A 26,557-nucleotide genomic window follows, 5' to 3' on the forward strand; every position below is an offset into this window, starting at 1 on the left:
CCCGCCCCCTTCGCTTCACACAAGAGCTCCCATTCAGCTGGAAAAGGCTATCCTCTTTCCCCTAAACCCAGGTAGGTAACAGGACACCCTGACCAAGTCTGAACCAATTTGCACAAGCCACTCCCCTTTTAAACTACCATTCTCAGGAGACAAGGAGTCTAGGTCCCTGCCCCCAACTATTCTCAGGATTACACTCCATTCAGTTCCTTTCTCTCTTAAGCCACACACACCCCTTCTATTTATTCATTTATTGAATTTGCGCGCCACCCTTCATTTGCAGGTCTCAGGGAAGCTCACAGCATAAAAACACAAGATAAAAAAATACAAAATATATAATGAAAACAAGAACAAACCAATGACCCTCCTCCCCTCCAATACTTATTCTGTATGTAAACATCTACATTCACAAGATAAACACAAACCACATGACCCGAAAAGGGTCACCCTTCCGCCTGCCAACAATTCAGCACCTGCTTATTGCAAAATGCAACCTGCACAAGCGTGTTTACATGCAACCCATTAGTCCCAAAGGAAGTCGGCTGGCTGAAGTCCTGTTGATCCACCCCTCAAATACTCTTTATAATGGGAAACAACCCTCCAGAGAGGACGCCCATCCCTCACATCCCAGTGTCGCTCTTCATTCCCTCGCCTACACCTGGCCCCCTTTGAGTCCCCACCCGGCTTCCCTCCTCCTCATTCTGCACATCCTTACTCGGGAGTAAACCCCGCTGATTTCTGCAGCACTTCAAAGGACACCCCCCCCGCGCCAGATCACCTCCCATCTTGGGGTTTGTTTTGTCGCCTCCCTTTGTCATGCCCCCCTCTCCGCCAGCCCCGCGAGAGGGAGGCTCCCTCGGGCAGAGGGTCCGGTGCCAGGGATGGGAGGGGGCGGCTTCCCCCTGAGGCCCCGCCCTCCCGCCCTCCCTCGCCGAGGGAAGGAAAGGGGCCCGTGAGGAGAAAGAGGGAGGGGAGGCGGCGAGGCCCCCTGAGGGGAAGAAGGCGAGGCCTCTTTCTCCTCAGGCGACGCCGCTGCCGCCGGGGCCTGGTCCTCCTCACCTTCTTGCAGTGCTTGCCGAGCCAGGCCCGCGCGGCGTCCAGCTGAGAGACGGTGTCGGGGCTCTCCCAGAACTTCCCCGAGGGGCCGCCGTCCTTGCGCCGCGACGCCGACAACGGGGCGGCGGAGGAGACCCCCGAGCCGGGCGCGCCCCCCGCCGCCGCCGCAGACCCCAGGACGCCGCCGCCGCCGCCGCCTGCAGGCACGGCTGCTGCTGAGGCGGCCGCCGCCGCCGCCGCCATTGTCCTTCCCGGCCTTCCGCGCCTCCTCCGCCGCCGGGGCCCGACGCCTCCCACTCTCTTGGCCCCGCGCATGCGCAGAGCCCGCGGGACGCCGCGGCGGCGGCTGCCACACCGCCGCCACTCTCCCGCGCGCACGCGCAGCGGACCAGCCTCCCCCTCGCTCTTGCCTCACGCGGCGCCTTCCCCGCCCGCCCGCGTGCGCGCGGGACGCCGGCTCCTCGCGCTGGCTCAGGAGGCGGGAGTGCTGGCCGGGCGCATGCGCACCAAGGGCCGTTGATACGGCCGCCCCCCTTGCGACGCCCTCTCCGCGCAGGCGCCAGGTGGGGGCGGGCCACGCCTCCTGGAGGATGTGCGCATGGGCGAGGCTGGAGCGCTTTTCCCACCCCCTCTCTGCGCAGGCGTGCCGGGAAAAGCTGTGCGCCTGCGCGCTGAGCGGCCCTTGTTCTGGTCGCTGCCGGGCGGAGCAGCGTGGCGGGAGCTGGAGCAGCAGGCGGGCAAAGCCTCACTGGCAGGGAAAGCCGATCCCCCAGCCCTGGAAAAGAAGCAGCCCGAGCCTGGCAGGAAGGAAGCAGCAGCAGCAGCAGGGTTTGGCGCCAGGGATCCCCAGCAATTATTCGGATCTGTTGCGCCTAGTTGAATATGGAGTTAATTGAGCGTGCAATTCTGCATTATGCAGAAGGAGCAAGAACAACATCAGGAGAGAGAGGCTGCAGAAGGCTCGCTCCATCAGCTTTGCCAAAAGCCCGGCTCCATCAGGCGTCTCCTGCCCCTGAGCTGCCAGCTGGTCAATACAGGAACAACTCGCGAGAAACGGGGGCCTGGGAAAATCCGACAACAGGGCGATGAATCCTTTCAAAAAGATTTGTGTGAAACAGAGAAACCAGTAGAATCGAAATAAACCTCATAATGTGTAATATAAATACTTTCATTGGAATAATAATAATAAGTACAATGTAATTAAAGTGACCAATGGTAGCTGCAAATAATATATAGATAGACAACAAGAACTGTATATTATATAGAAGGGCTTATTTATTTACAATCTATGGACAAATGCATAAGCAGAATATATAGAATGCAGAAAGACTGCGAAAAAATTAGAAGCGACATAAAGAAGTCAAGAAGGAAGGAGGGAAGTCAGCTCATAGGAGTAAACTAAATGTATAATGTAATATAATATGTATTTGAAGTATGAAGTCTGGAAAACTAATAAAGATTTTTTTTAAAAAAAGAAGAAATGGGTGCCTGGAGGGTCGTCATCCCCGGCCTTCCTTGTTCCTTGCCTTTTATGTGATGTGTTTTCTTAGATCATAAGCCCACGGACAGAGACTACGTTTTCATTGAGTGTAGCCCTTTTGGCTGACAGCAGGGTACAAATGCTGGAAAGATACAAAATAATAGGGGGGGGGGGTAACTCAGTGGTAAAGGACCCAATTCAATCATTAATAGCATTTTCTGACAGGACTGGGAGTGTCCCCTGGAGAGCTGCTGGCAGTCACAGACAACACAGAACTGGGTGGTTCAAAGGTCAGACTCCTAAAAAGGAGTTTCCTATGGCACTGAGAAGCCTAGAGCGAAATGTTAGAAGCTCTTGAAGCTAAGCCACAGCTCAGTGGTACCGCTTTGTGTGGATAAAGTCCCAGGTTCAATCCCAAGCACAGGGCTGGGAAATAGCACCCACCTCAGAAATGCCAGAGTTGCTGTCAGTCAGTGGAGACGAAGCTGGATACACAGCTTTTATGCTCCTAATTTTTAAGACAAAATAAAATAAAATAATAATAATAATAATATCTTTATTGTCATTGCCCCCTCTCGGGGACAACGAAATTACTTGGCTGCTCCATCCACCCAGGTAGGGCACTCCACACAAAATCAAAACAACTATAAAAACACTAATTAAAACAATACAGTCTAACACAGCAAGGAAGATTAGATGACTTTCAAAGTCCAGGCTTCCCATTCAGGGCCGAGATCGCTCTGGAGAAGAAACTGTTCTTAAGACGACTCGTTCTTCTCTTCATCGTCCTGTATCTCCGTCCCGACGGCAAGAGCTCGAAGAGACAGTGACCAGGATGCGATGGATCTTTTACTATGTCCAGTACCTTAAGAGTCCAACTAAGTTTGTTCTGGGTATAAGCTTTCATGTGCATGCACACTTCTTCAGATACCACGAAAGCTTATACCCAGAACAAACTTAGTTGGTCTCTCAGGTGCTACTGGACAATTTTTTTATTTATTTTGACTGCATCAGACCAACACGGCTACCGACCTGAATCTTTGTTTAAGACAGAACAATTCTATTGAAGACCTCATCTGCCAGACTCCCTTCTGAGCCAATTCTGCTTGTGTACAGAACTTAAGTGTTATAGGGGAGACGTTATCACTACTTGATTAATAAGAGACCACCAGGAATTAGCTTTGAAAAGGGAAAACACAGGAAAACTACCGCCTTTGTAGTTAAGGGTGACTTCCAAGTTCTTGCAGTTGCCTCCGCACCACGGACTAACCTGGGCGTGCTAAGGAGGCAGGGCTGAAACAAGAAATGTGGGCTGATGAACAGGAAAGGAAACAGCAGCCATTCCATCAGCGTGTAAGAGGGAGATGGAGTTGCAGGGCTTCTTCCACTGAAAAACCTGCAGCTTTGGGCTCACCCTCTAGCATTTCCATTCCAGTTCACTGCAAGAACTCTGGAAGGTGTCTTGAGTTCACTTCTGCTTCCAGCCGGAGGCACTAATGTTTTCAAATCCCGGTTGCTGGAAACCAGAGTGTGGGGAGTGTGTGCTCATGCTGAAGTTCTGCTTGCAGGTTTCTCACAAGCTTCTGTTTAGCCACTGTGAGAACAGGATGCTGACCAAGAGAGCCCTGACCCGATCCAGCAGGTTCTTACGTCCCACTTCCTGGGTGAAGGAAATCTCTGGTATTTGCAAACTGCTTTGGGGACTGTCATGGTACATGGGCAATCGAAGTCCCGGCTGGGGATGTAGGGATGGGGGGGGGGAGGGCAAGATGGCGGGATGGGAGCAGGAAACCAGGAGTCAGAAAACCAAGAGTCCAAGGGTCAGAGAGCCAGGAGTCAAGAAGCCAAGGGTCCGAGGGTCAGGAAGCAAGGAGTCACGAAGTCAGGGGTCCGAGGATCAAGGAGCAAGAAGTCACGAAGTCAGGGGTCCGAGAATCAAAAAGCAAGGAGTCACGAGGTCAGGGATCCGAGGATCAAGAAGCAAGGAGTCAAACGCAGCAAGGCAGGGAACGTGTTGCTGTGGAAAAGAGCCGAAGGGTAATGCTGACTTTATATCCCTTCCCGGCTCTTGCCACCAGGTGCTGTGAGTTACCAAGCGGCCTCACCTGTGTGGCCGTGCCTTGCCTCTTCAGAACAAACGTAGGAAGGCCCCAGTCCTGCAAAGTCCTATTGGTCACAGTGCCTGGCTCCTGCACGCACACCTGACAGGGGCTTTCTTTTGGCTGCAGAGCGGGGTGAAATGCTTTTAAATACGCAAGAGTTGCAAGGAAGATTAAAAATGCAGCAGGGCTGGGTAAGACAGGCTCTGTTCAAGGCTGCCTTTGGAAAGTGCTCAGAAACTTCCAACTGGCTCAAAGAGCTGCAGCCGGACTCTGGAATGGGGCTGGTTTTAGGGAGCAGACTGGCTAGCAGTCTGTTTCAGAGCACAACTCAGTGCTGGTTATAACAGATAAAACCCTACAGGGCTTAGGCCCAAGCTATGTCAAAGACCGTATTCTCCCGTACAAACCTGTCCAGGGGCCCAGAGATCTTTGGTGAGTGAGGCTTCTCTCAGTTCAACCACCATCACAAACAGGTGACATGGGAAGAGGGCCTGCAAGTCCCTTCCTAGAGAAGTTAAGACTGGCTCCCTCTGGCATGCAAAGACCTTTTCATTCCAACAGGGCTTTAGGAACTGGCTGTTTTAAAGGAAAAGCGCTAGTGCTGTGAAGTTTTTATTGTTAGTATCTGTACATGTGACTTTAATTCTATTGGTCTTTAATTACTGTTTATTTCATAAAAGTATGTCTTGCCTGTAAAAAGAAATCCTCAAAGTGGTTTAAAAGAAGATAAAACAATAAAAATCAATAAAAATTGTAATATTTTAAAACATACAAAAGATTAAAATTCACCTTAACTTTCTATTGATACTCTGTTTCCGTTTTTAGATTTTCTAGTTTATCTGTGTTTTTATATTTTTATCTGCAAGCTGCCTTGAGTCCTTAGGGTTTTTTTTGGGGGGGGGCAGAATATAAATAAATGTAATAATAATGCCTGTTATCATCTGTGTCCTTTCCACACCAATGTGTGTGTCTCACCTGGTATGAGGAGTTTTAAAATATTTACTTCTGTGAAATGGTGTTTACATGGGGTGCGTTCCACACCTGCTTTTTCCAGTAAATTATGCAACTCCACGGCTAGGACAAGAGGAAGTTCTACCTGCTAGGCTACCTTTTCTTTGTTATTCTCATTGTTTGCTTTTCACAAGACCTGGAGAGGTTCTCACCAGAACTCTTGAAAACCTTTGCATGAAACATTTATGCTCGTTGACTTTTCTCAGCTGTGCTCAACCCAAGGCAAGATGACCCAAAAAACAAATGCGAGTTTATGCAAAGGAAAAAGACTTTGCTGCTGTGTTTGTAAGAGCCACTAGCTTTATTTTTTCTCCTGTTTTCACAGGATTTTTGCACAACATGCTGTGAAGTCATTCCTGGCACATAAGCCTTTCATGACTCAAGTTATAAACAGAGTTCAAATATGAAAATGCCAAAATGACAGAAGGGAGTCTACATACAGAACGACACAAAGTGTGTGCCTACTAGACAGTGCTGGCAGTAGCTTCGCTAGATCCAAACTTTTTTTTTTGGGGGGGGCAAGTATGATTGGGTGGATTTGGATGTTGTAAAAAACAACAACAAAAAACCTTAGAGAAGTGAGACATTACCAAACTCCTTGAAGTTGAAGTTGCTCTAACTTTGACAACCACCCTGCACTGTCTCCTTGAATGCTGCCTCCTCTAGGCAAACCTTTCAGTAGCAAGTTCACTTAGCTAATCCTGATGAAGCGTCACAAGTGAAATGCCATGGAATTCAAGAAAACGGATTGTAGGTTATTGAGTAGAATGGAAATCCCTTTCTACTGGAGGCGAAACTGAATCCTCGCCAGCTTTATTTAAAGACACACACCTATTCCATCAGAGAACGGATTTCAAAAGGTAAATCAAACTATCTGGGTGATTAAAATATTATGAAGTTCAATCCCATTTTTTAACGACCAGATCCTTAATCAGGAGGACAACAACAACAAAACGGCCACCCAAGACATCCAACCTGTCACGTTTTATTTCATGTGCAGGGAGATAAATTAGAACATCCCAAACAATGAACAAGATTTACAGTTTCTCTGAAGGAAATGTAAAAAAAACAAACAAGCTTTATCATGATTTATTGTTTATTATTAGCAACAATAGCATTTCTGCAAGGCCAAGAAAACATGATTTGCATGTTAGAGAATCAGTGATTTCAGAACTACATTTAAAAATTAAAAACCATTATGAAAAATTCGTAGGGGAAGCATCTGTCCTCCCCTACAGGCATTTATTCAGCGCTCACACACACACACACACCAACTACCCCTTGGTTATATCCCTTGATGCCACCTGCGGCACCGGGACAAAGCCTGTGATCTGTGCGAGTGAGTTTCCACAATCGATACTTTACTCCTGCCCCCAAAAGTGGCATAAAAACCTCATGAGGACTACATATTCAACTGACTGGCACCCTTTCAAAGAAGTGTTGCCTGAGTAACAGACATCCAAATTGAAACAGCTCAGCCTCCCCCTTCTTTTGCTGTGTCTTCCATCCTCTTTGCTGCTCCCTTTTTGGGTTACACCTTGGGCTGCTGCACTTGTGGCACCAGCACCTAACCTTGCCAGCGAGGCGCAAGAGTTCTTCTGCCCAGAAACAACCTGCAACTGGGCTTTCCTGGATGCCTCCCCCCCCCCTCTTACCACACTAGGGAGGCCCAGCACCTTGCCTCTGCTGCTGCTGCCTGTCCAGCCCTTACTGATCTAGGGGAGCAGGAGCTCCAAGTTCACAGCTGGACCTCTGCTCCAGGTACAGCAGTGCTCTCTGCCGCCACTGCCTTGCCAGGCCAACTCGTCAGCCAAGCTCTGTGATACCAATCTATAGAGTATGGGTGCAACTCTTCCACGGGTTATCATGGGGCCCAAACGCTCATCTGTTGTTGATGAGCACTGGCGGGACGCAGGGCTGGCCTGCAAACTCGTCTTGCTGCTTGCTGACGCCTGGTTGCACCTGCCAACTGGATACAAATGGCTCCCTGGGATTAGAAGCGCTGGAATTTATATTGTTAGTCCTCAAGCCCTGATTGCTCCTAGAGTTCCACTGCTGAATGGTACTTGTCTGCTTGCCAGGAGCTTCGCACGGTGGGTCCTGAAGCGCCTTATACTCTGTGTCGGAAAGGGGGAATGTGCGGGGCTCCCACGGCTGGACATTCTACGACAGAGAGAAAGAGCAGCAGCGTTAACTGAATGGAATATATTATTGTCATTTGAGGAGGAGGCGCGAGAAAGAGAGAGATTATGCATGCTTCCATCTTGCTTGGATGAGATTAAAAAACAAAGAAGCTTTTCACTTGAAGGAACAACAAAATCAACAGTAATCATCCTCTCAACCCTTATTCATAGGTCTAGTTTCTATATGCCACTTTCTTTATCTTGATAAATATGATGCCTTCCACAGAATGAGAAGCTGTTTTAAGTCACTGGCAACAAGATGTCAAGGTGCTCAGCTCACATATGCTAAGCACAATTAAAAGGCCACACTATAGAATAAGCATTTAAGCAAACTGTGCTTTAGAGATCCACGTCAGCTTTTATTCTTCATCTGCTTAGCATTCAGCTTCATTGGCTTGCTCCTATTTCAGTGGGGCACAGATAGACACACTAGGTGCCTCAACTGTCTTAGCTGTGCCTCCTTAACTGCGGTAAGATCAAAGACAACATAGTTTGCAAACTAGTTTCAATACTCTTGTTTGGCTGCCTTTACAAACCATGGTTTATGAACCAATATAGGTTCAGAGGTAAAAACTATGGCTTGGCATAACAACCCAATTATTGTGACACCTTTTTGGAAGTAATGTTACAAGGTTTAACTTCTGTTCCCACCCACCCACAGCACACAAATGCAAACAATCCACTGCAATGATACATTCAAAGTCCAAATATAGAAGGTTTATTTGCATCCCCTTCAGCCCCAGAAATGCTTGTGAGCAATTCTTCAATTGTATTCTCTTGTCTTTCATGGCAAATCCAAGATGGTGACATCATTTTATACTCTGAATGAGCGACCATGGTGGGCAATGAAGATGACAGAAAAGCTTCGAATATGAATGGTTTGCCAAGTAAACAGGCTGCATACGAGCTCTCCAAGTAGAAACACAGGTCCTCACCTGAGTATCTTCGTCCATTTCTGAGAAGGAGAAACTTGTGTCTTCACTAAAGGACAGACTGTTTCTGCCCCTGCCCTTTATGAGAAGGGGCTGCAGAACATTGGACAGTTCTGGGCTGAGAGACCCCATGGGAGAATTTGCATACTGGAGATGGTTAAGATTATGTGACGTGGCATCCGGAGAGCCCGGCTGAGGAATCCATCGGCCATCTGCTCTGTTAGAGCTCCTAAAAGAAAAACACGCCACAAAAAAACAATCACGCTGCCAATGTGAAGCCACACTGTGAGGACAACTGTTACATGTGAGAACTGTAAGACTCAAAGAAGTGCAAGCTCAGAAGCAGAGAGGTCTATAGCCAAGGTATCATGCAGAATTTCAAAATGAACTCTTCACCCATACTGCACACTCTTTAAAAACAACAGGAGCAGGCGGGGTGGGAGAAGAGAGTCTACTTGACTTTTCACTGACATATTTACAGCCAGCACTCTCACTCTGGCAATAATTCTACTCATGGATTTGACAATGAGGCTAAACTACTGGAGAGATTCTGCCTGGTTTAAGCAAGGGAATGTGGCTTAATACAGAGATCTTAGCTGCCACATACTGCAATAATTCTAGTCCTCAGAGTTTGCGGCAGCACCGGATACTAAGGCTCTGAAATTAAAACGAGATCCAATGGTAAGTTATTCCTACAGACAGAGGGGTGTGTGTGATTTCAATCATCCTGTTATGCTGTTAAGATGCTTCCAAATCTTCATGGAAGCCAATTCTCTTCCTACCTGCTCTTACTCCATTAATTTCTGAAAACACAGAGGCTCAAAATATGATAAATCTCTATTATAAGGGAAATTCCACAGCTGCTTCCAAGCCCGCTTGCATACTTTTGGAGCACCCTTAACAAAAGCTTATTCATTCGTTATTTCAAACCTGTCAACAGTTAGGCGGGATATGTGGGGGGGGGGGGGTGAACGGACCCAAAGCTATCAAATTATTTCCTAGCTAAGGAGAAACTTAAATCTTGTCTACTAAGGCTCAATGTAAAACTCCTAATCCACCCAACCACAGTTCACTGTACTGACTTCTTCATTAATGCTTTGCTCACAAGTTATGCAGGAAACAAAGTTTTGAATATAATCTGACTTGGGAAGAGAACTACTCCATAACACACAGATAGCAGCAAATGTTAGGATACCTGTTCCCTCGCCTGTGGGAAATGCTTCCTGCCCAGGAATCCCAGCGGGCTCTTTCCAGCTCTTCATATTTTTGGTGATGGTTCAGATATGTCTCATCAGAAATATCTTCCAGCTAGGACAAAAGAAAGTTATTTTTGACACATTCAAGAGAATCAAAGCTGTTTCTAAATCGATACTGTCCACCCACCCAAGATACACAGGAAAAATAACCACATAATCTGTACAGGCCCAGCAGTGCAAGAGTTTAATAACAGTACAGTTTCCCCCTTTCCACAGTTGCTAGAACATCACAGGTGTACACAAGTAGATAGGACTGTTTTGGTAAACGTGGCTACCAAATAAAGCACATTAATTTTGTCCAAAAACGGAACCAATTCTGCACCTTAATAACTAAATTTATGGAACATGTGTATGCAAACCTTTTTGATACACAATAATGGAGATAACATTTTCTCACACAAAATAGGTTTTACGCTCCTCCATGGCAGTGTTATTCAGTCTTGAGGTCTTGAATGAGAACAAACCAAAAGGAGTATGTGTTTGCTTTGATGACTGATTGGTTCAAGACACAAAATGAATGTACTGACTGCTGGCAGGATAAGCAAGGTAAGAATGGTGGTCTGTCACCTAAGGGAGTCAATTCTATGTAAAGTGAAGCTCTACACAGTAAATACAAGACAAGAGAAGCCCTGGTCCGTGCAAGCCTAGTTAGACAGATGCACTGCTTGAGGCATGAGATAATGACCAGATCTGTTCCTCCTCACCTCTGAATCTACTTCTCCTGAGGTCTTGAGCTCTTTGAGATCCACCATTCTCCAGCTGGAGGAAGAAAATGACTCAGGGTTAGGGTAATTTCCGCACATATTGCAAACAACTGCATCAACCAAAAGTGTACTCCAGGGCTTGGCTTGCTATGGTGCTGCTGCTTCCTCACCAGTAGACACTGAGGCAATGCCACATTCTGAAGTCAAATACCTTCTCCAAAAAATCGCCAAAGGAGGTGTCAAAACAGGCTATGCCTAGTTAGTTCTAGTGCTCACTTGTGCGAGTCCTAAAAACCATGGAGGTTTCACCTTTCTCATAAGCAAGTGGACCTGCTAAATATCTACTGCTGAAATAGGGCGGGGGATGACGACAAGGTGGGATGCACAGAAGCAGAGTAAATGCACACACCATCCTCTGGCACCAGGAAATAAACCCATCCCTTATTCATGGCTACAGGGATTCTTCAATTCCACTCTTAAAACATACATTGATGTACAGTGGAACCTTGGTTCTCAAACTTCATCCGTTCTGGGAGTCTGTTCAACTCCTGAAACCATTTGAAAACCAAGGTGCGGCTTCCAATTGGATGCAGGAGCTTCCTGCACTCAAGCGGACTTCTGGGTTTTTGGAGTTCAGGAGCCAAAACCTAAGAGTACCAAGGCGTTCAAGAATCAAGGTACGACTGTACAGTACAGAACTCAATCCCCCTCAACCTTACCACTGCTATTGACTGTGTAGCACAAATGGATTTATGGGGGGGGGCTATATAATTATTGGGGGAACTGCCTTGTGTGCTATATGGCAGAAAAAGGTCGTGCGTGCATGCGCTCGTGTGTGTGTTTAAAAGCAAGTTTCTAACCCTCCATCCTGTGGAAGCAAACATACATTGCTTGCACCCAATGTTCCTCAAGAGCCATGAGGGCTAGAAAACTGCTCCACAGCTGCAAAATAACTTTAAAAGGAAACAAGTGTGTTGGCAGTGGATGAAGATGTGCTTTAGGGTCAGGTACGAGCAACCTGTGAAGCTCTAGATGGATATTTCTGGACTACAATTCCCATCATCCCTGCCAACTGGCTACACTGGCTGCAGATAATGGGAGTTAGGATTCCAGGGCACCCCGGTCCTGCTGTAATACACAATTCAGCCACTGAGTGTTTGGCCAGTTCATGGTATTTTAAGTTCCTCCACACTTGGAAATACAGCTAACGCTTCACCAGGAGGTACAGTTAGGAAAGTGCCACCGTGCCTCAGGGCACTTTAGAAAGGAGCGTGTTGATGTGACAACTTCAGGAGGAGTTGTTGTTAACTCAGCCCTCTCCTTGACTAGCAAAACGCCATTTGGCATGGCGTGCTGTACGTTTACTCTTACAAAAGGACAACAGGATTTCTTGCAAAAAATATGAAAAACAATGCTCTTATGTCTAAATCAACAATCTCCAGCTGTTGTTTAAATCTGAAGAGCCTCCAGGTGAACCCACCTTGGTGTCAAAATCTCTTTATACTGTAGTTTCTCCACCCGTGTAGCTGCAGCCATTGACATGGGGATCACTATATTGTTGATGTCATAGGAACATTCCACCTTCTTCTTCTTGGCAGGCTGCTGAAACCAAACAAGGATCATCAGAAAAGAATACAAAAACATAGTACAGTGGTGCCCCGCAAGACGGAAAACCCGCTAGACGAAAGGGTTTTCCGTTTTGGAGGTGCTTCGCAAAACGAATTTCCTATGGGCTTGCTTCGCAAGACGAAAATGTCTTGCGAGTTCCTGCGGGGGTTTTTTTCCTCCCCCCCCTTTTCCCAAGCCGCTAAGCCGCTTATCAGCTGATCCACTAAGCCGCTAAACTGCTTATCAGCTGATCCGCTAAGCCCGCTAAGCCACTAATAGCGCTAATCCGCTAATGGGCTTGCTTCGCAAGACAAAAAAACCGCAAGACGAAGAGACTCGCGGAACGGATTCTTTTCGTCTTGCGAGGCACCACTGTACTGTCATTCGCATTTCCTCCCAACACATCAAGTACAAGCACCCCACAGCTGGTTAACCAATGGTGTCTAAATGTCCACACAGGCAAATATAGAGTCTAGCAGCTGTTTCAACATCTCTCTGCCCCAGTACATTACCGGTGTGTTGTGAAACTGTGCTGGTGTGACCTAAGCAGCTGCAACAAATCTGAGCTCTAGGTCAGCACTGATATGCCTACAACAGCAGCTCCTATTATTGGCCCAATGCTCCATGCAGAATCAATCTTGCCTGAATAAAAGGACTCTTAGGTGTGCCACATTTTTGCATTGATTTGCTGCAACTGCTCTGTGCAGCAGTTGCTCTTAGCTGCTTTGAGCATGCCAATGGAAAGATCTTAAAAAATGGACACATCTTAAAATATGAATAATGAGCAGCCACCTAACACTGAATGTGCTACAGAGCACAGAATGGGATGGGGAAAGTATCTTGACAGGGTGGGGCTAGGGCAGGCTTCCTCAACCTCGACCCTCCAGATGTTTTTCGCCTACAACTCCCATGATCCCTAGCTAGCAGGACCAGTGGTCAGGGATGATGGGAACTGTAGTCTCAAAACATCTGGAGGGCCGAGGTTGAGGAAGCCTGGGTTAGGGGATGAAGTTTTCCAGGCAAAACTCCAAAGGCATTTCAGCCACCATGGAATACAACACTATTAGCTTGAGATATGGTTACTGAGGTCCTTCCAACAGGGCAAGAGGTAACCATATAATCACAGTCGGGCTGTTTATTGATAAACACAGAAGCCATCTGAAATACAGCTTAAGGCTTTTTAAAATACAAAGAGAGCAAACAACCTCAGGATGAAAAAGGGTGAAGTAGTATATAGAAAAACACCCAAGACAAGAAGCTAAAGGACACAGGAATGTTCTGCCCAAAACAAAAATGAAAAAGGGGATAAGTAGATAGTCTTTTGCCTCTATTTCCGTGGTACATTTTATTCAACCTTCAAGGCTTCCTTTTTCTTTTGAAAAAAGCCAGCAATGTTTTTTTGTTCTTTTTAGTGTAGTAGTCTGCATATCTAACCAATAATATTCCTAAAAGAAAACGAAAAAAGCCACCAGGAGATATGCTTGAAACAGCATAGCAAATGAGTTAGGAGACAATTCAAGGTTAAGAGAACAGTGCATCATTTAAAAAACGTTTTGCACTCCCAAACACGCCTCGCTCAGGGGAAAGATGAAAGAGGCTTAAGTTTAAAGCGAAGTCACCCAGCAACACTAATTCTTTATTTCCTCTTTGCATTTCTGTTTGCCAAAGGGACTATGTTCCAACTCACCAACGTCGAGCTGCTAGCAGTCATGGAATTGCCAGGGACTTGGTTGGAGTGAGGGGCAGGTGTATTTTCAAAGCACAGAGATGGCACATGATGTAAAGAACTAGGTTTGTAGGTCTGAGGGCTAGGAACAAAGAAGCTGCGACTGGCCGATCCTTTCAGCAGAGGACCTGGTAATGAAAACAGGAAATTAAGAGGATATACTAACTCCGCAACTTCTGCTTAACCACAAGGTAGATGGGAGTTCATTTTTTCTGCTGTACTTTCTGGAAATAGTTTACCTGTTATTGTTTTAATGTAGCTTGACTGGAGGAGCAACATCAAGTGGGAGTGAACCGCAAGTGTATCAATATATATGTTACCCTAAAATATTGCTCCCGGTGCCCCCATTTTGTACATGTCCTACCTAAACCACCAACAACCCTACTGTTAAAAAAACAAACAAACTTGTGTTCATCCAATAAAATTAACACAATCATTTTAGGAGAGGGGAAAGGAAAAACTCCATTTAGATAATGAATAATGAACTTAGGAGATTCTCCGATACATGAGAAGCTGACCACTTAGATGCTTTTAAAAACCATCGGGCAAGTTCATGGAGGACTGCTATCACGACCAATAGCTACTGATAGATATAAGCAGAACTCCCCTGGACAGAGTCAATAAACCCCTGGTTTCAGATACTGGGGACAAACAACATGCTATATCCACCTCTTTCAGGCTCCTGTCAGTGGCCACTCTTGGAAACAAATGGACCTGATGATCCTTTGGTTTGATTCTGCCCATACAGTAGATGATTTTTTTTCCTCAGACAGAATGTGGCACCTTTAATGGGAACTCGGACCAAGAGCTAAAATAATGCTTCTCTTATATTGCATATAATTTACCAGATGCAGAGAGAGATGATGAACAAATGTTGTTGGTAAGGTCTTTCAAACCCCACTGGGGTATCTTGAGAGTCTTGAGTTTATGACTCAACCTGTGGTCCTCTCTCAGCAAGGCTTCAAAGTGTAAATGAAGAGGGTTGCCTATTAGCAGAAGAAAACAAGTTAACCCACACTTGTTATTATTCGTTATTCAAATTTATATCCTGTGATTGTTACAAATAATTCACAAATCATGATAATTGCACTGAATACTTCCGATAATTATAGTACATGCATATTAATGGTACAATATTTTGCTTCAGGTTTTTTAAAAAAGATGGGATCGGTTAGATTTCACATACTGTTCTTGTAGGTTTATGTACTTTGCATTGTGGGGTATTTTTGACCCTGATGCTTTGTGTGCAACTATATTATCTTACTTAAAAAGGGAAAGATCTCAGTGAAGGCATGATTTATTGTCTTTGTACTTGCAACTGGTGCCAAGCTCAATACCGTCCATTTGGTATTTAACTTATATGGCTTTCCTAAATTACATTTGACTCCCAAACCATACTGACATGGCTGGGCAATATATTGATGTATTGTCCAAAACCAGATTCAAGTCTATATTGTGGGATCTGTTTAATAATTTTTGACCTGGAAATGCTGTGAATTCTCTCTGTGTGTGTGTATGTGTGCTTTGCAAAAATCACAACAGTGGAAAAACTGTGAAGCCAGCCAATCCTTCTACATAGCTCCACCCTTATTTCAGACATTGTGATATATCGTTTTATCACGATGTTTAGCTGGTGATATATCGCAATGTTGAAAAACAGGTATCGCCCAGCCCTAGATAAACACAATCCATTTCGATATTAACAAAAAGTAGATGACTAAGGCTTGTCATATGTCATAGCACAGGAATCCTGCACGCTCAGTAAACTACGGTCAGCAAGGTTAAGTGTGGATCTTCACAGATTTGGCTTTTATCAGCAAGGTCTGGCTCACTTTAAACCAGGGGTGGCTAACCTGTGGCCTCTAGATGCTGTTGGGATTCCAAATCCCATCAGCCCCAGCCCCCATGTCCAACGGTCCAATAGCAGCTGGACATTATATAAATTAATGAATAATTAACAAGCAGCAACAAAATTTGAAAGGCCACAAGTTAGCCACCCATGTCTGAAACGAATGATAGGGAGGGAAATGTTTGAGTGATACTTTTACCAATGAAAGAATCACAATATAACACACCAGAATTTATACAAAGAAATGTGACTAAAGAATCACTGAAATAAACTCAGTGCCACTGGTCATCTTGCAAAAACACCACCTCTGGTACTTACAAAATAATGGCAGCACACTGCTTTTATTGCTTTAGCAGATTTCCCAACTTTTGCTTTCTAGTAATCTTTGTACATGATTCTCTTAAATCCCTTTAAAAGGCGGTGTGTTAATTCTTTAGAGAAGCTGTCCTCCATGGAAATATCAAGCAAAATAAAATGAAACTCTGTTCTACATTATAGAAATTCAGCCTCTACAAATGTGGCAGAAGAAAGCAGTGCCAATACCTCCACTGAGATATGATGGCAAAGACTCAGCTCATGCTAGTAGAATGAAGGAAAGCCTCCTAAACAGGCAGGTTCTTCATTCCACATGAAGAGGCTGTTTATCATTTTACTCACCATGGGAAAATGACAGAATGGGATGGAAGCCTGAGTCCAGCAGAGCTACCCGCTCCTCTAAAGACATTGTCTCTGGGTCTATGGTCTGGACAGAGGCCTTACAGTCACACAAGATGCAGGAATTGGGTCGTTCACAGTTACACTTCATACTGAGAGGTTTCTGTGGCTGGAACACAAAGGAGATCAACAAAAGTTATTTATCTGGAATGGCTAAATCGACCACTCTCTGTTTCAGACACAGGTTAAAGATGACTGCAAACTAAGTAACCCAAAGGCCTAACACATCAAAAAGCAGAAACACAACAGAGAACAAAGGCAAGCAAGAAGTGCCAAAACTCAGCAGTACTGGTGGGGCCTAAGAGTACAACTGTCACTTCCTTTCCAATCTCTTCCTGTTCAGAATCCTGGCTCTTCCCTTTGCAAACATTCCATTTCTACTTGCTGTCATGATTGAATACAAACAGTGAGCTAAAAATAAATAAATGTGTGATATATTACCTGTTCCCATGGCTCTCTTCATACTGCTGAACCCGTTTTTTAGCAGAGCATTTAGCTATACTAGAATGACTACAACTGGGGGACTCCAGGTTCAAATCCCTGCTCAGTGACAAAGCTTAGGATGATAGCCAGACCTACTAAAATCAACTGCCTTAAGTAACTAGGTGAGCTATCCCAGTGGATAGCCAATTTTCTCTTGTTAGCATACTTTACATGAGTCAAGGTGGAATAATAGTGCCAGAATCTTTCAGGTGCTCATCTAACTAACATTGCCTCTACCACTACTATTAAAGTAGTAGCAGCAGTAGTACTAGCCCATCAGACTTATTATTATATATTTATACTCAGCCTTTTCCCCTGACGGGACTCAAGGCAGCTTACAGATGAATGCAAGAATTGTTTAAAATGTAGCATTAAAAACAATAATTTAAAAACAATTAAACATTAACAGAACTAAAACTACATACATATAGTAAACATACAGATAATCACAATAAAAACAGCACCGCACCGGCCGTTTCATTAAAAGCAGTCAATCCCCAAAAGTCTGTTGGAACAAGTAGGTCTTCACCTCCTGGCAGAGGGGCAACAAGGAGGCAGCCAATCTAGCTTCTTCAGGAAGGGAGTTCCAGAGTTGGGGAGCAGCCACGAAAAAAACCCTTTCCTGCATCACCACAAAGCGTGCTTGTGAGGGTGGCGGGACCAAGAGAAGTGCCTCCCCCATAAGATCTCAAAAGCCAGGCAGGTTCTTAGGAGGGAATGCCATATTTTAGATCAGACATCTCAAGCAATTCTGTCTGGAATACCTACAGTCCAGAACTCCCAAGGTAACAAGACTACCACAATTTAATTGCTGCCACCAGACAAAATTGTGTCCTGCCTGTCTCTCCTTAAAGGATGGAATTGAGACAAACATTACCAGAACGTTCTTCAACAACAGCTGCAGAGGTGAAACATCGCACCTACCTTTCTGCTAAGGTGCGAGACTGCACTGACTCTCACCAGCCTGCGCTTCCTGTATCTGCAAATTGGACGGATTCTAGCAGCAACACAGCTGTTGTCAAGGGAAGACAGTGTAGCAGGCAGGCTGTTGTTGAGTTGCTTCGGTTTCTTGAGAATCCTGTTGGCATCCACATCATCTTGGGAATTGCTGGTGGAGCATGTGTTGAAACTGCAGTCAAAAGGGAGAGATACACACACTGAAAATTCTTCTGAAAGGGGGAGCCATAAGATTCAATACTGTACTTTGGGCAGATTATCCTATTACGTCACATTTGACCTACCGAAAGCAACACAGAGCCTTGTAGCACCTTAAAGAGTAACATTTACTTTTTAAAAAATGAATTTTATTAGAGTTTATAACGAAAACTACTAAAATTACTGCCAAATATCTTTTTTTGTCCAAACTAAAAGAGGTAAAGTGAAGAGAAAGAAAAATAAAAAGGAATAGAAAAGGAATTTAAAGAGAGAACGTGAGAGAAAGAAAAAAAAGAGAAAAGGTAAGAAGCTATATATAAGCATTATTCCCTAAGCCATTAACTTCAATTCTCAAATCCAAATGTCATTATTTCTCCCCCCCCCCACGCAAATAGTATGAGAGGTTTCCAAACGCTTAAATTTTTACAGCATCAGCTTTCACAGTCTTTAGTCCACTTCATCAGATGTGTAAAGTATTATCATGAGTTGCAAGTATACATAAACATACAACTGTGTTGCTTTTGGGGGGCTGGGTTGTAAACAGACTGTTGGCAAGTAAAGAAAAGCAGACCGTATATAGTTTCACTTCTGGCAAGGCTTAAAAAAATAAAAATACTAACATTGATTATACTGTTCCACTCAGAGTCAGCAAGAGCTAGGAAATAGGGTTAACCATGCTGGCTATTTGCACCAGCTTTGCTTTACAATTACCAAAAAACAAAAGTGACAGCATAGAACTTCAGAGGGCTAGCAGGACAATTATAAACGCCCTTCAAAGAGTGATGTAGGCTTTCCAGAAAACTTCTCAAAACCCTTTATCAAATGGAATCTGATTTAGCATGACTTGTTTGACATGCATGCAGTAAACGAAACTATACAAGCACAGCACATTAATTTAACAAGCTATAGAAATCTCTCCAAAAAAATTCCAAGAGCCAGAAAACTGATTGGGGGGGGGGGGTCAGCAAAATATGTTCCTGGTTGCATGGTATGGGTTTGAGGCCACCTTGCTGAAGCTAAACAGGCGTGGATCTGGTCACTGTTTGAATGGGAGACTCCCTGGGAACATGTACACTGCCTTTGGTTCCATGATGGAAGCAAGGCAGGATACTAAAAAAGAATGAATGTGTTTTCAAGGTTATATTTAAAAAAAAATAAAGCTCTGGAAATGATTTTTACTGGAATAACTAAACATTTTAAGGCATGATAATAGTAGACACTTCCCTAATTTTTGAAGTTTTAAAGGGGGTGGGTTGAAGGCTCTTAAAACTGTTAACATTAATTTTAGCACACTCCCAAAATCAAGCATAAAAATTTAGATATGTGTGCATGCTTCCTAGGAATAGTCATCTGAAACAGCTCAATCTGACCAGTGTTACACCAATTTACATAATTTAGTAATGTTATGAAACAATAGGATGGATCCAGAAAGTGGCTTGTAAAACTTGAGTCCCATCACTCTTCTCTTGATCTGCCTCTCCAGTGCCAAGAGACCTGCCTGAAGACGGTAAGTGTATAATTGTAAAGTAGGAGAAGGAAACAGCCCACACTGTTCAGGAATGATGCTTCAAAAGGATATAAAGGGGAGTGGAACAAATTTGCTGAGTGAGCAGCCTTTTGCTCAGGCAATCTTTGGCTGCAATCCAATAGTATGGATCCACAGAACCATGAGTGGAAGGGAAAATGGATTACCTCTGCTCTGTGAACTCACATGCCAGCAACAGAGGACATTTTTCACAGTGCAGAACTACAGTGTATCAGGAAGTTGAATTACAGAGCAATAGCAACTAACAAAAACAGGGTGAATACACTCTAGTGGGCCTTAAGGAAAGTCTCAAAAAATGGTTTCTGCAAAGTCTTAAGTAAGAGGTTGTGCAAATGGAGCAACCTCTCTGGGTTTAGGGTCATTTCTCTCATGCTCTTCTGCGAGCTAAAGAAGCACTTGGCTAGCAGAAAGACACGTTTGGATCCAATCCAATGCATTTTAAGAAAAGCAAACAGGTTGAAAAATATGAGCTTTGTGTTTCTCAAGAGTTTTCTGGGAAATATTCCACCCATCCATACTATTGCCTTAAGAGATATTAAGAGGAATAAGCAAAACCCAGCATGCTTCAGTACATTTAAACACATTCCTGTTCTACAAACAACCTGAATCCACTGTCACTTAGGACAAAAGGCCCAAGAGGCTTTTCATACCACTGTGAAGTTTGCAAGTCATGGGGAAGAGGTTTGGGTGACTGAACGCATATACACAGCCCAGAGTCCTAAGCTAGCAAATGTCCAGTTTGGGGGGTGGGGCATCTCAAACTTCACCATGTTGGCTTCTGCAACTGTGAGGGAGGAGGGAGGGAGAAAAGGAAAAGGGGAAAACCCAAACTCCTTTCATGTTTTAAAAACAACTGTTTCCCTTCTACATAGCAGTCACAGACAACTACGCATTCCAACCCTGGGGCGTGGGAGACCCAACCACCACAAACCCAGTGAGAGAGAGAGCCAGTGTGGTGTAGTGGTTAAGAGTGGTAGTCTCGTAATCTGGGGAACCGGGTTCGCGTCTCCGCTCCTCCACATGCAGCTGCTGGGTGACCTTGGGCCAGTCACACTTCTCTGAAGTCTCTCAGCCCCACTCACCTCACAGAGTGTTTGTTGTGGGGGAGGAAGGGAAAGGAGAATGTTAGCCGCTTTGAGACTCCTTCGGGTAGTGATAAAGCGGGATATCAAATCCAAACCCGGTTCCAGGGTAGTGACATACATGCAGCCCATTTCCAACTACTCTTGGCCCGCCCATTTAACACAATGCAGCAGTGGGAGCAGAGCAGGGGAAGCGAGAGCTCCAGGCAGACAGAGTGAGAGGGAAAGAAAAACACTCTCCTTCCTCTTGTAATTAAAGGATTAATCTTTACCAAATATTTGTGAGCAATTATGTTTTTATAATCTAAACCAGGGGTGGCCAACTCCAAAGAGACTGCAATCTACTCACAGAGTTAAAAACTGGCAGTGATTAGGTCAAAGTTGTTGAGCTTTTTTTGGGGGGGGGGAGGAAGGCCACCTTTCTTTGGGGTACAGGGAAAAATGCAATGTTGTTCAGCTGCTTTGGGGGGAGCCAGTGATCTACCCAGAGATGTCCAATGATCTACCATTAGATCACGATCTACCTGTTGGACGTGCCTGATCTAAACCGAAAAAAGAGGCGCCATTAAGGGCTATGGACATTGTTTTGCTGACACGCACCCACACCCTTGAATGCCACAAAGAAATAGTCTGGCAAGGAGAGCAACCCAAGCAGGGATTAAACCTTTTTCATCAACATTAAACATCTTCAAAATCAAAACCTTAAGAAGACAGGCAAAACACAGTTGTGTTTATTTTGTTTTATAGCCTGCCATACAGGGTCCAATCGTGCTTAACGATTTAAGGCAAAGTGGTCCCATCAAAACAGAAGCAATCCTTCTCCTGGGAGGGAATCATTGTCCCACCTTGGACAGGGAGCCACAGAACTGGAGGGAGAACTGTTACAACACATACAGCCAACATTCAGGAGGAAGCAATGTTGATGATTTTATATGCCCAGGTGTTCTGATCTTTTCTGCCAGCAAACAGACGGTACTCAAAACAAAGCAAGACAAAGTAGGCTTTTGCTTACCAAAACACGTGGCACAAAAATGAAGATTCAGAGGTTTCACACCTTGCAGTTTTAGTCAAACCTGGTAAAGGCACATGCTGACGCTAGTGATGGCTGTTTCAAGATGCTGTTTATTGTGGGGTGGTTTTTTGTTTGTTTGTTTTTTAAACACCTTATTCAACCAACCTTCGCCAACCTAGATTTCTACATATCTTCATTTGACCATTGTTGTCATCATTCCTCACTACTGGCCCTTACTAGCTTGGACTCAGGTTTGTCTAGAGTGCAATAACAACTGGGGGTTGGGGAAGGCTTTTCTAGACATTTGTTGAGATAACTAGGCTTCCCAAGTTGTGTCCAGAACATTACCAAAGTGCACCCAACCAACTAAGGCGGCTTGTGTCAGGTGCTGCAGTGAAGCATCCTCTAAGCATTTGCTACTCCATGTTCATAGCATCAGCCAGAGAGACCCCTCGCACAGCACCTAAGGAACCAAGAAGAGCCCTGCTGGATCAGTGTCCATGGGATAGCAAGGAGGAACAGAGGCATGGGTCCAACTGAATGGGATGGAGCAGGCCAAGAATCTGGAGTCCGGCCACTTAGCATTCCATTCATTTCATGAGTTATCTGCTGCCAACAGACATTAAAAGATACTGATCACAATGCCCAAGCAACAGCCAACATGTAAAGATTTGTAATCTCTTAGGCAAGTCACTCTAAATCTTTGACAACTATGGCTCATTGTAAAGCGCTGTGACATGCCTCAGGCTCACGCATTCCCCTCGCCCCTCCTTTGCACGCAAGAAGAGGATATTTAAAGGTTTCTGAATATAGTTCAGAAAGTAGTTTGTACAAACCACAGGCAGAAAACTTACACAGTCTTGTGCAATTAGGCTTCTGCCTCCTCTCCCCTGCTACTTCCTGTGCATTCTCCACATCTACTGCAGAGGATCCCCCAAATCTCTGGAGCAGCTTTTGGAGCTGGGGGGTGGCAACTGCAGGGGGGAGGAGAGTCAAGATGCAGTCCTGCTGCATGAGTAAAAGTCTACTTTGCTTGTGCAAACTGCTTGTACAGGAACACTGTTGGATAAAACCCTCTATAAACGAACAAGGATCTCACATCAGGCTCACATCCTGGTTGGACATAATGGCTTATTCATTTCAGTTTTTACAAGCCATGGTTTCCTGCACATGGAAGATATATTTATCAGTCACCACACGCCAAAGCCTCTAGGCAACATATAATAAAACAAATTAAAAGAAGTGAAACACATCCAGATACCAATTATTAATAAACGAACAAGCCAAACAGCAACAAAAGCTGTTATACCAAATTTAAAAATCCACCTGTATAAGCAAAACACAATCACCATAAGAATTTGAAAATGAGCTAGAACAGATGACATCATTTTAAATTCAATTTGAAACTTTAAAAGTAATTAAAAAGCTGAAAGAAGAAGAATGCTTTTGTCTGGCGCCAAAATGGCATTAAAATGGATGCTAGGCAAACGCTTTAATATGACAGGAAATTGCAGCTTGTTCAGAATAGGAGCTTTAAATCTCTTCCCCTCATGCATAGAGGGGGGCGTGAGTCAGGCTCACTAGGGTGCATTCCAAGTAGCTGAATGCAGCAAATGGCTTCATTTTCAAGGGTTAGCAGTAGGATGAGCTGCAGCAAACCTTGGACTTGTGCACTACCCCCAACACAACCATGAGGAGCTTGGAAACGTTTGTTTACATCTTGTTTTGACATCTGAACCTGGACAAACTTGAATTAGTTTTACTTATGATTAGTGAAAGCAAGATAACCCCCAAAGACCAGCCAGATGTCCCAAGGGGAGCCACGCAAGTAGGATACCATTACGGAGTACAGGAACGTCTTTTATCTCATTACATTAACAGTCCCCATCACTTCAGAGCATTCTAAATGTGATGCGAGCAAAGTAGGAAGGGTTGCGATTTTTGCATCCAATAAAGTTTCCAGTATACATTGCCACAACATGAAACTTAGACCATTGCTCTGTACAGTGGTACCTTGGTTTATAACTATAATATGTTCTGGAGGTCTGTTTGTAAACCAAAACAGGTTGTAACCCAAGGTACGCTTTTGCCAATGGGGCCTTCCCAAAAAATCAGTTCATAATCAAAAAAATAAAAATAAAAATGGGTTGTAATAATAAAAAAAAAAGGTTGCAAACTGGGACACACACTTCCGGGTTTGACGTGTTTGTAATCCAAAACGTATGCAAACCAAGACATATGCAAACCAAGGTACCACTGTAATTCCTTGACTTCAGGTCAGCCTCAAATATTCAGCAATGCTAGAGTGGGGCAGGGAGGGTTGGAGAGAACTAAGAAAGAATCCTTTCTACGAAATTTTGAAAGTTCCAAAATCAACAAGAAAGAATAAAATGATGCCCAAGGTAAGATGAACCGTAACAAAAATACGGAAAGAGAGTTGAAGTGATTCTTCAGATTCCAAGCATGCAACAAGTCTGAATTGCAAGTCTGAACGAGGTCCAGTGCAAACACAAAGCCACTACTCTGGCACTGGGGAACAATGGGTTGGATCCAACTAAGCCATTGCGCAAGCGTCTTCCACAAGCACAATGGATTTTTTTCCACATTACCACCAGCTAAACATCGTGATATTTCAATATATCACGATGTCTGAAATAAGGCTGGAATAATGTAGAGGTGAATGTGGTAATGCCCTGGCAACTGCTACTGCTTAGGGGTCTAACTCTAAAACTGATAAATTTTTACTTGCCATTATTTAACATAGAGCCGTACCTTGGTTTTCAAACAGAATGCAATCCAGAAGTCTGTTCGACTTCCGAAACGTTCGGAAACCAAGGCGTGGCTTCCGATTGGCTACAGGAGCATCCTGCAGCTAATTGGAATCTGCGGAAGTCGCACCGGATGTTCAGCTTCCAAAGCAAAGTTCGCAAACCGGAACACCTACTGAGTTTGTGGTGTTCGAGTTCCAAGTTGATTGTGAACTAAGCTGTTCGAAACCCAAGGTACAATTGTATTGTTAAAACTGTTATGTTATAGTAGTATTGTACTGATAATGTTTAAAATAGCACATTTTCTCTAAAATTGAAGCTGTAGAAGTAATTCAGTAGCACAGATATCAAAGGTAAGGTGAGAGAATGTTTCCTTAAAAAAAATGTTTTTGAAAGTTAGAATTTGCATTTCTTTTATAAACCAGGCCAAAACAGAAACAATGGATAAAAATTTACAGAATTTAAAATTATTAAGCAAACATAAATATTTTGCAAGGAAAATTTGATGCATGTAATTATATGAAAATTTACTCGATAGCATGCTTGAACTATAACATTACAGATTTCTGGAGAATATATTCATGTTAATACATTAATTTGTCATTAATACAGTGGTGCCTCACAAGACGAAAAGAATCTGTTTTGTGATTCTCTTCGTCTAGCGGTTTTTTCGTCTTGCGAAGCAAACCCATTGAAGGATTAGCGGATTAGCGCTATTAGTGGCTTTTAGCGTCTTATCTGCTGATCGGATCAGCTGATAAGCGGCTTAGCTGCTTAGAAAGGGGAGGGGGGAGGAAAAAAACCCAGCAGGAACTCGCAAGCGAAGCAAGCCCATAGGAAATTTGTTTTGCGAAGCACCTCCAAAACAGAAAACTCTTTCATCCAGCGCGTTTTCAGTCTTGCGAGGCATTTGTCTTGCGGGGCACCACTGTAACAACATGTGTGAGAAAGCAATGGGGCAAGGGGAGAATTGATAAGAGTTCTAGGGTAGGGAGAGGGTCTGGAGGAGAATAATGAGGGAGGCACACAGACATTTGCCCACGCACACCCACACCCACTAAGAAGCACATGCAGATGGGGAAAAGAGGGAAGTGGCCAGAGCTTCAATGGCGTATGTTTCTTTGCAGTTTTCTTGGGACAAGGGAGATGGTGGAAGGGAAGGAAACTACAGTGGTACTTAATTCGTTCCGGAGGTCCGTTCTTAACCTGAAACTGTTCTTAACCTGAAGCACCACTTTAGCTAATGGAGCCTCCTGCTGCTGCCGCTGCGCCATAGCTGCACAATTTCTGTTCTCATCCTGAAGCAAAGTTCTTAACCCAAGGTACTATTTCTGTGTTAGCAGAGTCTGTAACCTGAAGCGTATGTAACCTGAAGTATATGTAACCCAAGGCACCACTGTACTCTAGAAGAGGAGCTGCCGCCTGCCAGCAAAGAGAGGCTGGGTTAATTTAAAAACAAAATGCACCGCACACAAACACAGGAATGGGGAGGGAGACACACACACACACACACACACACACACAGAGAGAGAGAGAGAGAGAGAGAGAGAGAGAGAGAGAGAGACAGACAGACAGACAGACAGACAGACGCACACCCACAATCAACAAGCACAGCAGGGGAAAGGAGGAAGCTTGCTTGGGACAGGGGAAGCAGAGAGAGGATGGTGTTGGGGAGCTACTTTAGAGTAAGTCCTGGCGCCTGCAGAAAGTGGCTGGGTTAATTTTTTTAAAAAAGTGTTCTGCTTTTTCACAAAAACAAAACCCACATGCACACAAACACAGCAGTGGGGAGAGAGTGAGGTACAGACAATCACACCTAACTGCAATAAACAAGCACAGCAGGAGAAAGAGGGAAGCCACTCTTATGCTTCCTTTTCCTTTTCCCCATTACCC

General features: G+C 44.5%; 2 protein-coding genes across 3 annotated transcripts in view; both read right to left on the reverse strand.

Annotated features, from left to right (window-relative positions):
• SMARCC1 (SWI/SNF related BAF chromatin remodeling complex subunit C1) overlaps positions 1-1,422 on the reverse strand; it is a 99,058-nt gene extending 97,636 nt beyond the window's left edge. The window contains exon 1 of the mRNA XM_081163504.1: positions 1,057-1,422. Within this exon, the coding sequence (XP_081019630.1) occupies positions 1,057-1,368 (312 nt within the window). The 5' untranslated portion in view covers positions 1,369-1,422. The remainder of the gene's footprint in view (positions 1-1,056) is intronic.
• Positions 1,423-6,724: 5,302 nt separating this feature from the next.
• LOC308569535 (KAT8 regulatory NSL complex subunit 1-like) overlaps positions 6,725-26,557 on the reverse strand; it is a 46,453-nt gene continuing 26,620 nt past the window's right edge. Inside the window, exons 5-13 of one of the 2 annotated variants that reach the window (XM_081163571.1) lie at positions 18,026-18,230; positions 16,562-16,727; positions 14,901-15,041; positions 14,017-14,183; positions 12,202-12,323; positions 10,722-10,776; positions 9,957-10,069; positions 8,765-8,990; positions 6,725-7,809 (exon numbers count right to left, since the gene is read on the reverse strand). In XM_081163571.1, the coding sequence (XP_081019697.1) occupies positions 7,528-7,809; positions 8,765-8,990; positions 9,957-10,069; positions 10,722-10,776; positions 12,202-12,323; positions 14,017-14,183; positions 14,901-15,041; positions 16,562-16,727; positions 18,026-18,230 (1,477 nt within the window). In that variant the 3' untranslated portion in view covers positions 6,725-7,527. The remainder of the gene's footprint in view (positions 7,810-8,764; positions 8,991-9,956; positions 10,070-10,721; positions 10,777-12,201; positions 12,324-14,016; positions 14,184-14,900; positions 15,042-16,561; positions 16,728-18,025; positions 18,231-26,557) is intronic. The other variant, XM_081163572.1, reaches the window with a different exon arrangement.

This window comes from Podarcis bocagei, assembly GCF_964188305.1.
Source record: "Podarcis bocagei genome assembly, chromosome: 12".
Lineage (NCBI taxonomy): Eukaryota > Metazoa > Chordata > Lepidosauria > Squamata > Lacertidae > Podarcis > Podarcis bocagei.